Here is a 13,762-nt window from a genome sequence, read left to right on the forward strand (position 1 = left end):
TACCGCGCAGGGAGGGGTGTGTGTGTGTGTATGTGTGTGTGTGTGGAGAAATCAATACTGGCTGGATGACTATTGACAGCCTGTGATTGAAAGGTGCTAGTCAAACCCTTCAGTCATTCATCCAGGCCTTAATGCAGAGCTTCTCCAACCTGAAAGGCATCGATGGTGTGTGTGTGTGTGTTTGTGTGTTGGGGAGACAGGTCTGCATTTAAAAGGGCAGCAGTCAAGTGGGAACGCCAGTGGAAATCAATGGTGCTTGGATATCAGGCCGGGAATGTAAGACGATGATCACTGAACACTGGAAGCATGGGGCCACCGCCTACCGCCTGCTGTCTTTTGTTGGATCACTTCATTACCCTTTCCTGGCTTGATGCTGTGTAGTGGTCCCGAAACAACCGTCTGCCTGATTACCTCGTAGCTCTTTCATGACCATGTCAACATGTCATGACCAACATTGATTTTCCTTCTAGGCAGGGCACGATGGCAATACTATCTATCCATGCTAGGTGGTGATATAGAATTTTTAAAATGTTCTATTGGCCATTTGACCTGTCTGTCTAAGCAATGGATGAAAAACCACAGCAAAGTATTATTGGAGAGGATCTGAACCAGCGACAGTAGCTACTATAGCGAAAGTCCCACATTAAACCAAATAAAGGTTCAATACCTGTGGCTTGGTCTCCTCCTCGTCTTTGTAGAAGTAGAGCTGGTCAGAGCGCAGGACAAACCATCTCAGCTGCCAGTTCTTCATGATGCTCCTCTGTTTCTTCAGCCAGCCAGCCTTCAGAGCCCCCTCGTGGAGACTGGGGGAGGACGGGCGGCACGGGCCCCGGGACACATCCCCCATCACCATGCTCTTGGACCGGGCTGGAGAGTCGAGACACACACACATACACACATTAATACAAATACACATGTAAGCAGGGAGGGAGACAGGTAGGGAGGGAGACAGGCAGGCAGGGAGACAGGCAGGGAGGGAGACAGGCAGAGAGGGAGACAGGCAGGCATGGAGACAGGCATGGAGACAGGCAGGGAGGGAGACAGACAGAGAGGGAGACAGGCACATACACATAGTGTGTGTCAGCTCCAGGGTTGCCATGGTGAGGCAGACAACACACACACCACGTCCTGCCCTGGAGCTGAGGCTGAGGCCCCCCTCCCTCCCCTGGGTGGAGGTGGCTGGAGACCCACCCGGCACAGGGAAGAGAGGATAGGCCTCAGGTGATATAAGCGATTCATTTAAAGCCCCTGGAAGAGAGTTATTGTCTGTTCTGGCAGACCACTAGAACCAGAAACCCGTTTGAACTGTGATAATAAGACCTCCTGGGATTGACTCTTGGTTTTAGTGTAACGTGAGCTCAGTCAACGACTGTTTCAGATGCAGTTTATAGGCTTCCTCTGTCTGGAGGTTCTGGACTCACACACTGTCCCTGTATCAGTTTCAGTCTGTCCTCTATGCAACGCAATTCATGAAATTAGCTACAGTATCAAGTACAGGAAACACACAAGATGACTCAATACAGTACAGCATGTGCAGAAAGTAAAATCTGGTCATTACTAGTGCATGCATTAATCATGACATTTGACACAATTAACAAAACCCTGATTTCAGCTTCTAGAGACCTGACCATCCTGAGAGAATAGCCACTCAGCAACACCTCTCACAGAGCCAAACAGCAGCAAAGGCAAACAAAACAAGCAATTTGATGATCATGAATAATTTATAGGAATCAATCCTGCAGACATCCTCTCTGCTGGACCTCCTGTGTGACACACTCAGGATCATTGCTCAGCTTAGAGGGGGAAAGGGGGATGAAAATCAATGTTTATTCTGCCCTTTTCTCTCTTATTCTCCCTTTATTCTCCTTCTTGCGATATGGGATGGGTATGGACGGCCAGGAGTTTCTCACATGGTCAGGGAAAATCCCCGACCCTAAGGATGGGGAATGCTATAGTAGACACTTCCCAACATCTCCCTGGCGTCACCCACCATGTTTGGAATGAATTCAAACTGTCCATTCATTTACAGTCATTGTATATTATACACTGTGGTTATGGGTTGGGCTGTGGCTCCTTTGCCCCCAGCCCCAGACACAACATAGCATGGCTACTGTAGCCTAGTCATCATGGTCCCCCTCCACTCCTACTGCCATGGCTGCCTGCTTGGCTCCATTCCTAATGGGTTACACTCATCAGAGGAGCAGGGGCCATATATCACATTTACCATTTCTCTCTCTCTCTCCATCTACAACCGTCCCTCCATCTCTCTCTACCTCCGTCCCTGTGTCTGGGTGCACTGCTGGCCTCACTGAATCACAGCCCTGTGTTCTACTCTGGAAGCCTTATTAGAGTAAGTACATACTGTACACACACTAGGGTTGAATATTTTTTATGTTCCATCCCCGAGAATGTTTACAAATGTTCCATCCCAAGAATAAATCACTTTTCTCCCGGGTAACCCAGTTCTTCCCGCCAAAACCGGAACTGTCATTCAAAAGCATTATAAAGCACGTAAATAGGCCTGTCTGGATTTGATTCGAGCTTTGATCGAAAATTCAAGCCTGATGCTACTTGAGCCTAATGAGCCATACATTAAATACCTTTTATGAGCCCTACATTAAAGACATTCAATGAGCCCAAGCCCAAAAAAGCCCAAATGATTGTGCCGTTATCCAATATAAGATAGGCCTATAGGCTACTGCACATTATGCACGACAGAAAAACATAAAAGCCCATTGATGTAGCTAGCTATATGCTCTCTTGGGTAAATAAATGAAACTAGCTCCAGTAGGCTAATCTTTTTGAGTGTGAACTGTATTACTGTACTGCATTGTATTATACTGTATTATATTGACTGGAATTACGCACATCGTTCAAACCATGATAAAGCAGGGAGAGAACAAGCGATTCTGGTGCAGCACATAAGACCTACAGAGTTAAAAGTTGTCACGTCTCCTCCCGTTGCTCCCCTCAGAGGCTCTGATTCGCCGGTCTACTGAGCCACCGGTCTGAGCACACCACCTTGGCAACACCAGAATGGAAACCCAACCCACCCTAATCACCTCCAGCGCACCTGCACCTCACCATCTCATCACCACCCCTATATAGCCCTGGACTGTTCAGTGTTGTGTTGTGTGTGATTGTTAGTGTCATATCGTGTACTCGCTCTTTGTTGTTCTCTTGCTCAGTGTTAAGTAAACCTTTACGTTGTTGATTCCTGCGTCTGCGTCCTGCCTCTTCGTATCCTCAGTACTCGTCACAAAAGTAAGGATTTTGAAATATAATAGAGCCTATATGTATAATTAGTAGGCTGGCGCATATATACCTTTCATAATACTGTATTTCCCCTAATGTTACTAGCCTACCTCCTCTTTTTCTCTTTATTGTTCATTCCTTCCTCGTGTTCAAGAGTTAACCTCTTAAGGATCAGACCCTTTTTTCAATTCTCGCCTAAAATGACATACCCAAATCTAACTGCCTGTAGCTCAGGACTTGAAGCAAGGATATGCATATTCTTGATACTATTTGAAAGGAAACACCTTGAAGTTTGTGGAAATGTGAAATTAATGTAGGAGAATATAGCACATTATATCTGGGAAAAGATAATACAAACAAAAAAACATGTGTTTTCTATAAATTTTTTGTTCCATCATCTTTGAAATGCAAGAGAAAGGCCACAATATAATATTGCAGTTTAGGCGCAATTTAGATTTTGGCCACTAGATGGCAGCAGTGAGTGCGCAAAGTTTCAGATTGATCCAGTGAAGCATTGCAATAATGGACTATTTTGTATCAAGTCTGCCCAAATGTGCCGAATTGGTCAATTGATACATTTTCAAGTACATAACTTTAGAGAACATAAAAAATGATATGGTAATACAAAATGTAAGTTTACACACTCCCAGGAATGTCATACATGATGGATCATTAGCTTATACACTAACTTTCACACATCTAGATGGCCGGGCGGGGTGGGTGTGGAGCCAGAGATAGCAGGGGTTCAAACTGTAGAACCCAGTTCCTACATTTGAATATAGCAATTGATTTTATCTAACAAAACTATGATACATTTTATCTCTGGGACCTTTAGGATGACAAATCAGAGCAAGATTACTGAATTGTTGTGCACTCTCCTCAAACAATAGCATGGTATTTTTCACTGTAATAGCTACTGTAAATTGGACAGTGCAGTTAGATTAACAAGAATGTAAGCTTTCTGCCCATACAATCATGCTAATCACATTAGCGCACATTAGCTCAACCGTCCCGTATATGGGACACCGATCCTGTAGAGGTTAAATGAAATACGTTTTGTTGTCCTTATCTTCATCTTTATAATGACATCCCAGAATAATATAGGACTAGAATTAGATGCAGAAGGCTTTCACTTCTCTTCACGAAGATTGAATGGTTATGGGTCTGAATAAATAACTGCTATAGCCTACCGCCATCGCACATTCGCTCTTCTTTCAAACTGCCCGAGTTCTATTGGCTGCTGTATTTAACATTCAGCAAACAAGAGCTTGCATCCCTCTTCAAATTGTCTATTGGTGTTAGAAACACAAAAACAATTATGTCCAGCAAGCTATTCTAGTCTATCTTTTCCTGCATGGGACTCCAAGAGCTAAGGATTATTTTCAGGAAAGAAGCCAGTGGAGCACAGGTGCATGCATATTGCGCAAGAGACAGAGGCTATAAGTTAGAAGCTTATTATGCATAACCCATCATTAATTAGCTAAATATAAAGCTAATACTGCATTGAATTTATTACCTGAAAGAAGTAGGCTAGGACATCAATATATTGGGCTATATATCAATCTAGAACAGGTTTATGTATTTTGGATGAAATTTCAATGGAGTTGATGGAGAGAGAACTTCGAGAGAGTGCTCATGCGTGCATTGCTTTAAAACAACGATATTCGAGTAATTCCCACGGGGGGCCAGTATGAAATTTTTTATTATAATAATAATTGTATGCACTCACTAACTGTAAGTCGCTCTGGATAAGAGTGTCTGCTAAATGACTAAAATGTAAATGTAAAATGATAGCCTGTTTAAAACTGCAGCTCCAATAAAAAATAAAAAGTATCTTTAATTCAAAAATAAGGTGACCCCCGAAAGCCAGATGGAGATGGGTAAATTAGATGCGCATTCTGTCTATATTACTGTAGAATAGACTATGCTGCAGCAAATGCAGGCCTACCTGTCAAAATAAAAAAAGTTACCATGATGAGATGATAGGACTATATGCATCGTGAACTGCACTCCATACTGAGATGAGTCTGTCCCCACGCTGAGTGTTGATGATTCATCATGCAGACGCCGTAGAGAAGCCAGATTTAAACATTGCGTATAATTTTACAGTTCCATTTTACACCATGCTGTTCATATAAATTGTTTATTATAATTTACCGGTTTCTCGCAGTTATTTATCCCAGGAAACGGGAGTGGTTTTGGGCGGTAAATCCCGGTAAATCTTGTTAGCCGGGTTCCCGCCATTCAACCCTAACACACACCCGTCCTGGAGGGACCATAAGCATGGTCGTTAGAGACTTGTTTGAGCTCTTTTGTTTTAACATTGTAATTGGTGTATTGTGAGATCTCAAACATTGTCTCAAATATCGTCTTAATTGAAACTATAATGACAAAGTCTTTCATTACTGTATTCATTATTCTGTCATTCCAGCCAGATGTATTTCATCAGTGGTGTTTCAGGACATAACAAACCGTGGTGTTTTCTAAACAGACATTTGGGGGAAGCCTCGTGAGTCTTGTTTTCCAGTTTCCACACTGCCCTTTCAAAAATCGACTCTACTGGAAGAAACCAAGTAGGTCCAAGAGGAATGAAGGAATGATTTGTAAATGTTGCCATAGTAGTGCACACTCTTAGAAAAAAGGGTTCCAAAAGGGTTCTTTGGCTGTTCCCATAGGACAACCCTTTTTGGTTCCAGGTAGAACCCTCTGTACCATTTGGCCTACACTCACTGACTCAGATAATTGGGCAGTGTATTCCAATGCACCCACGGACTGCAACATCTGATGCAAACTACATTACACTCTTAGAAAAAAAGGTGCTATCTAGAACCAAAAAGGGTTCTTCAAAGGGTTCTCCTATTGGGACAGCCAAATAACCATTTTAGGTTCTAGATAGCACCTTTTTTTCTAAGAGTGTAATGTAGTTTGCATCAGATGTTGCAGTCCGTGGGTGCATTGGAATACACTGCCCAATTATCTGAGTCAGTGAGTGTAGGCCAAATGGTACACTGACCCAGTTTGGAGATTTCTTCTATCAGTGATTCATTTCACGGTAAAGTATACACCAGTTGTATTCTGCGCATGTGACAAATAACATTTGATTTGATTCCCTGCGTTGTCATGGGCGTAGTTACAATGTGGTCACTCCCAGTCTGTAAGTAGGTCTTAGAAACAACATTGTTGTGTTATCACAACATACCAGCAATTCATTTAGCTAAGGAGTGCACATTCAGAGTATTTCTTTGTATGTTTATGGTTAAGTAAATGGATGATTCACACTCACAGTAACTCTGAGATTATAACCCAAACATACTATTCCCCTCCATATGATTTATAGTAATCTTCAATTAAAGATTTAGTAGATTGGTTGTCCTCCTCCTTATTGTATGTGGCATGTATTCCCTGACCCTAGAGAATAGTCTGCCAAGGATGTTCATCATGATTAATGTATATTGTGTACCAGCTTTACTAATACCATCAATCAATGAACTAATGTCTAAAAGCATGATATCATGCCAGCTAAGGAGATGTGCTCTATATAACTTGTCTATTTAGCATGTCTCTAACCCATAGTATGATTAATCCATAGTAATGGCATATGACTAAGTGTGTCTCTTTTCCTGTGGCCCAGACGTCATACCTACCTTATTGTGTTTCAAAGTGGGTGAAAACTCATCCAGAGATAGTAATCATGACCATAGAGAAATAACGACTGCATGATTGCATTGCACACACACATATTATAGCCCAGGGGTAGGCAACCCTGGACCTGGAGTGCCACCAGGTGTGTTGATCAATTAGCTCAGTTGGTCAGGTGAGGTGCCTAGTTGGAACAACATCCTGCAGTATCTGCAGCACTCCAGGATCAGGGTTGCCTACCCCTGCTGTAGCCTATATCCAGTCACTATTGTTAATGAACTTTTGAGCTGTGTATTCATCATCACACGGTATGGATGTATAGTCCTCTCCAAATCAGAGAATAGCTATCCATTAACCTGTCACAATGAGCAGACTTATCAGCCACAGGATAAATTACCTGGCTCTTTTCTCCAAGCTGGAATCCATTTGAGAAATTCCATTTAATTAATATGGTTGCTGTGTGATTTATGATGCATGGGAAGGAGGTAGTAGAGCTACAGGTGCATCACTGGATCATTTCCACTGACTCTATCTGCTGTTGATGAATGTATTAACCCATTGAGAATCAGTGGAGAGTTTGCGTTGCCTAAGAAACTGTAGTAGGTGTCACTCGGATTAGGGGGAGGGGGGTGTGATTACTGTGCGTGATGTTCAGCTGCAGTGAGGTGTCACACTTCTGTACTGGTGTGTGTGTACTCTGTGTTCTAGTGATGGGGGGAAAAATGGATTACAGTTACATATCGCAATATTATTTTGGACGATATTATATAAATACTTTTCATTCTATAGCTTGTTCTCCATCTTCTTTTTAAATATTGAGCCAACATGTTTTCACATTTACATTTGAGTCATTTAGCAGACTCTCTTATCCAGAGCGACTTACAGTTAGTGAGTGCATACATTTTTCATACTGGCCCCCCGTGGGAAACAAACCCACAACCTTGGCGTTGCAAGCGCCATGCTCTATCAACTGAGCTACAGGGAACTGTTTTCAACACTTTTATTTCCATGACTGATCAAAACTCATTTTCTCATGATCTCTCTTGTCTCTATGCAGCAGACATATAGTAAGCAATATGTTTGGAACATCAAATTGCAATAACATTGCAGTATCGAATTGCAATCGTGAGAATCGCAATACATCCCTGGCAATTCCCAGCCCTAGTGTGTACTGTAGCTATGCTGTATATTCTGTTGCATAGTATGTGTGTGTATGTGTGTGTACTACTGTGCCTGTAGCTCATCTGTCAGTACTACTACTGTCAATGCTGTGTAGTATACTACAGTAGTGGGATTTCTCATCCCAAAACCATGGTAATGTACTTCAAAGGCATGATGATGAGGAGAGTGAAACAGCTGAGATGTGGGCTATTTATTGAGATTTCCATGGACCACAAAATATATTTAAAAGGACCAGGACTCGAAAATTGTATTTCTTCAAGTGTTTTGTTGAATGAATAAAAATAAGCAATTTACACACCAATTACAAAATCTATGCAGAGAATGTGTGTATCTTAGAACCACAAACCTAATTGAATCTATTTCATTTTTGACATCTTTTAATGCATTTATTCATCCATTTAGTTTCTTATACACTCTCAATTTGATCTTATTTTAGAGAGAATAAGAGAATACAGATAACGATGTGATCTATCCCTATATCTAGTACTGTTCATCATTTCACATGAACTCTCATGAAATCTTATCACACCTGCATCATTTTGTCATTCACATTCTAGTGTCAATGCCGCATACATCAAAAGCAGCAACTGACGGACAAGCATCTGGTCAGCATCGTCAAGATGAAACAGGAGATGATGATGTCATTCACAGCATCATAGTAGAACGATCGTTGTGTACCGCCCATGTGCTCCATTCAGATACAGTATGTAGTAGTAGGTTAGATAGTAGTGGTAGAGAAAAATACATCGCTCTCGGCTCGCTCACCTCTCCTGGTCTGTCTGATCTTGGGACTCAGCATCGCTGGAGGACCACACTTTGCCCTCTCAGCATGTTCATCCGTCCGTCCGGCACCCCACCCCTTTCGTTTTTCTCTCTCTATCACTCTTTCTCAACACACCATCCTCTCCTCTCCTGTCTATCCTTTAATCTCTTCTCTCTCCCACTGACCTTCTGTAGTAGGCAGCACCAGCAGCAGCAGCAGGCTAGGGGGCTGGGGCTGAGGGGGGAGGGATCCCTCCTCCTCGCACACGCTCAGTGGCCTCCACCCCTCCCTTCTACATTATTCATCGCCGGGGCGACCACACTGGTGGGTAGGGGGGAGGGAGGGGGGATCTCATCCCACTACTACTATACCACACTGATGGGTAAAGCCTGTTTGTGATTAGAATGCCCTTCCCATCGCAGGTTCAATGGGGCTGAAACACACAAGGAGGAGAGCTGCTGTTTCCCTTCCTCTCTCTCTGGCTGGCAGCTACCCTCTTAATTGGCTAAAGCCATGTGTTTCTCTCTTTATCACTAATGTTCTGTCATTTTCTATTTTTCTAGATTTTTCTCCCTCTGTCTGTGTTCTTCCTTTTCCTTCTGTTTCACTCACTAGGGTCTACCTCTTCCTCATTATGTCATTTACGAAAGTTCAATCAGGAAGGCTAGTCTGAATGCTTGTTTAACTTCATCAAGCAGCATAACATAATTCCTATTAAACAGGCTTGGTGGGAATTAATACAAACGTGTCATCATCAGCATACAGTCTCAACAGTCTTTCAACTATTTACATTTAGCCTATAAGCATGGCACAATAATGCACATTCCGCACGCTTTCTGTTTAACCTATGGGCTCACTTTTGCAATTATCACTTTCCTCTCTCTCTACCAATGGGTGTAAATCTTGGGATGTATTATTTTTATGTAATTATTATTAAAAAATGTAGGGGGTAAATCAGCTTTAATATTGCAGATAGATTGTGACTTACATCAATGTAATTGTCTGCATCATTTCCAATCCCCCACACATTTTTTTGTAAATATATTTAAAATATATATTTTCCTTTATTATTTTCCCCTAACCGTACCATCCCTCCCCTAATTGGAGTAAACTAATGGACAACAACTCTTAGGCTTCTACTTCCAGCTTATACATACTATATACATTTTACGGACACAGCATAGTTTACAATAGTTATCTTTTGTTTGTATTTAGTCCCATCCTTCAGCTACACTCAACCCCTCCCATTTATCTCTGAACACCATCCAGTTTTGATTTCTATTTGCCATATATTTTTCAACTGTACTGTGATTTTTCACAAAAGTTCTAAATCTTTCTATTTTTTAAAAATCATTATTTTCTTTAGCCAATTTTGGTCTTTAATGCTGGGCCGACAGACAAGTTCTTGGTATGTATTTATCAAATCAAATCAAATGTTATTTGCCACATGCGCCGAATACAACAGGTGTAGACATTACAGTGAAATGCTGACTTACAAGCCCTTAACCAACAATGCAGTTTTTAAGAAAAGAAAAACAAAGTTTTAAGTAAAAAAATTGATAGGTAAAACATTTAAAATAATTAAAGACGTGCACGAAAATAAAATAACAGTCGGGAGGCTATATACAGGGGGTACCGGTACAGAGTCAATGTGCGGGGGCACCGGTTAGTTGAGGTAATTGAGGTAATATGTACATGTTGTCACGATCGTCGTATGGAGTAGACCAATGCGCAGCGTTAGTTGCGAACATACTTCTTTATTAAGTGAATAACGACAAAAAAACAACAAACACGATAACGTGACAGCCAACGGTCAAACACAAACCTAACTAGAACAAGATCCCACAAACACAAAGGGAAAACAGACAGTTTCAATATGGCTCCCAATCAGAGACAACCAGCCACAGCTGACACTCGTTGCCTCTGATTGGGAGTCACTCTAGCCAACATAGAAATAAACAAACCAGAACTCCCAACATAGAAATACACCACATAGAATGACCCCACCCTGGCTCAACATTTAGAGTCCCAGAGCCCGGGTGTGACAGTACCCCCCCCTAAAGGCGCGGAGTGCGACCGCGCCTCAACTTGAACAAAACAGGGGAGGGCTGGGTGGGCATTCCTCCTCGGCGGCGGTTCTGGCTCCGGGCTTGCCCACCACCCTCCAATAATCCCCCCATAGCGCCCCTGGTCCGATCTGGCCCCGCTGGCTGGAGCTGGACTGGACATAGTAGGAGCGGATAGCTTCAGCTCCGGTGTGGAGCAGCCGACCGGTACCTGATCAGGCACCGGTGACCCAGGCACGGGTTGTGCCGGCTGACGATACGCACCCCCTGGCTTGGTGCGTGGAGCAGGAACGGACCGGACCGGGCTGACGTGCGCACCCCTGGCTTGGTGCGTGGAGCAGCAACGGGCCGGACCTGGCTGACGATACGCACCCCAGGCTTGGTGCGTGGATGAGAACGGGCCTTACCAGGCTGACGACTCGCACCCCCTGGCTTGGTGCGTGGAGGAGGAACGGCCTTACCAGGCTGACGACTCGCACCCCTGGCTTGGTGCGAGTAGCAGGAACAGGCCGGGCCGGAGCTGGCGACGCGCACCGTAGGCTTGGTGCGTGGAGCAGCAACGGGCCTTACCAGGCTGACGTCTCGCACCCCTGGCTTGAGTGCGAGTAGCAGGAACAGGCCGGGCCGGGCTGGCGACGCGCACCGTAGGCTTGGTGCGAGTGGCAGGAACAGGCCGGGCCGGGCTGGCGTCGCACCGTAGGCTTGGTAGCAGGAGCAGGAACAGGCCGGGCCGGGCTGGCGACGCACACCGTAGGCTTGGTGCGAGGGGCAGGAACAGGCCGGGCCGGGCTGGCGACGCACACCGTAGGCTTGGTGCGAGTAGCAGGAACAGGCCGGGCCGGGCTGGCAACGCGCACCGTAGGCTTGGTGCGAGGAGCAGGAACAGGCCGGGCCGGGCTGGCGACGCACATCGTAGGCTTGGTGCGAGGGGCAGGAACAGGCCGGGCCGGGCTGGCGACGCGCACCGTAGGCTTGGTGCGAGGGGCAGGAACAGGCCGGGCCGGGCTGGCGACGCACACCGTAGGCTTGGTGCGAGGGGCAGGAACAGGCCGGGCCAGGCTGGCGACAGCGCACCGCACACTTGGTGCGAGGGGCCGGAACAGGCCGGACCGTACTGGGGACACACACCTCTGGCTCTACACCGGGATCTGGAACGGGCCGGACCGACTGGTAACACACCCCAGTACCTCTCGCCGTGCCTCTACACCTCCCTTCCCTACTTTGACCAGTGGCCCCCGTAACCTGGTGGCCTTCTGAATTTCGCCCCTTTTCTGCCTCCGTCAGCCCCGTCGTCCATGCCCTGTGCCCCCAAAAATTTTTTTGGGGGTTGCCTCTCGTCCGTCCGACGACGCACACTGTTGACGCCGTTGCTCCTCTCTCCGTCGCGCCTCTACCGTCTCACTCCATGGCCGAGCGATCCATCCCGGCCAGGATTTCCTCCCAGGTCCAGGACCCCTGCCCGTCCAAGATCTGCTCCCACGTCCAGGCTGCCTGCTCCTGGACACGCTGCTTGGTCCTGGATTGGTGGGATCTTCTGTCACGATCGTCGTATGGAGTAGACCAATGCACAGCGTTAGTTGCGAACATACTTCTTTATTAAGTGAATAACGACAAAAAAACAACAAACACGATAACGTGACAGCCAACGGTCAAACACAAACCTAACTAGAACAAGATCCCACAAATACAAAGGGAAAACAGACAGTTTAAATATGGCTCCCAATCAGAGACAACCAGCCACAGCTGACACTCGTTGCCTCTGATTGGGAGTCACTCTAGCCAACATAGAAATAAACAAACCAGAACTCCCAACATAGAAATACACCACATAGAATGACCCCACCCTGGCTCAACATTTAGAGTCCCAGAGCCCGGGTGTGACACATGTGGGCAGAGTTAAAGTGACTATGCATAAATAATAAACAGAGTAGCAGCAGCGTAAAAGAGGGGGTGTTCAGGAGTCTTATGGCTTGAGGGTAGAAGCTGTTAAGAAGCCTTTTGGACCTAAACTTGGCGCTCCAGTACCGCTTGCCGTGCGGTAGCAGAGAGAACAGTCTATGACTAGGGTGGCTGGAGTCTTTGACAATTTTTAGGGCCTTCCTCTGACACCGCCTGGTATAGAGGTCCTGGATGGCAGGAAGCTTGGCCCCAGTGATGTACTGGGCTGTACGCACTACCCTCTGTAGTGCCTTGCGGTCAGAGGCAGAGCAGTTGCCATACCAGGCGGTGATGCAACCAGTCAGGATGCTCTTGATGGTGCAGCTGTATAACTTTTTGAAGATCTGAGGACCCATGCCAAATCTTTTCAGTATCCTGAGGGGGAATAGGCTTTGTCGTGCTCTCTTCACGACTGTCTTGGTGTGTTTGGACCATGATAGTTTGTTGGTGATGTGGACACCAAGGAACTTGAAGCTCTCAACCTGTTCCACTACAGCCCCGTCGATGAGAATGGGGGCGTGCTCAGTCCTCTTTATTTTTTTCCTTTGTCTTGATCACGTTGAGGGAGAGGTTGTTTCCCATGTTCTCTCACTTGTTGTTTTTCACAACTGTTTTTAAATGATGGTCTCTGCTTTCCGTGTTATTTAAATGATGTCAGACCCCGAAATCTCCCCTGAGGAAGAAGATACGTCCCTTGTTCCAGCGATAGATCTACACCCACTCCCAGGCAATCCAGGTGATTCCTCCATAACTATTTTCCCGAGAAGAAGTTAAGCCTTGTTCACACTGCAGGCCTTAGTGCTGAAATCACTTTTGTTTTTCAAATCCGTTTTGGAATACTGACTGTCCAAACAGCAAGTTACAAGTGACCAAATCGGATGTGTGTGTTCAGACAGCAGTAATTTGCTGACATGGCTAT

General features: G+C 45.2%; 1 protein-coding gene across 1 annotated transcript in view; it reads right to left on the minus strand.

The window, feature by feature from the left end:
* The window catches only part of LOC121547070 (rho GTPase-activating protein 22-like), a 33,224-nt gene extending 24,216 nt beyond the window's left edge, over positions 1–9,008 (minus strand). Inside the window, exons 1-2 of the mRNA XM_041858166.2 lie at positions 8,842–9,008; positions 668–867 (exon numbers count right to left, since the gene is read on the minus strand). Of these exons, the coding sequence (XP_041714100.2) occupies positions 668–867; positions 8,842–8,875 (234 nt within the window). The 5' untranslated portion in view covers positions 8,876–9,008. The remainder of the gene's footprint in view (positions 1–667; positions 868–8,841) is intronic.
* Between the last annotated feature and the right edge of the window lie 4,754 nt (positions 9,009–13,762).

Source organism: Coregonus clupeaformis, chromosome 31, assembly GCF_020615455.1.
Source record: "Coregonus clupeaformis isolate EN_2021a chromosome 31, ASM2061545v1, whole genome shotgun sequence".
In the NCBI taxonomy this organism is placed as follows: domain Eukaryota; kingdom Metazoa; phylum Chordata; class Actinopteri; order Salmoniformes; family Salmonidae; genus Coregonus; species Coregonus clupeaformis.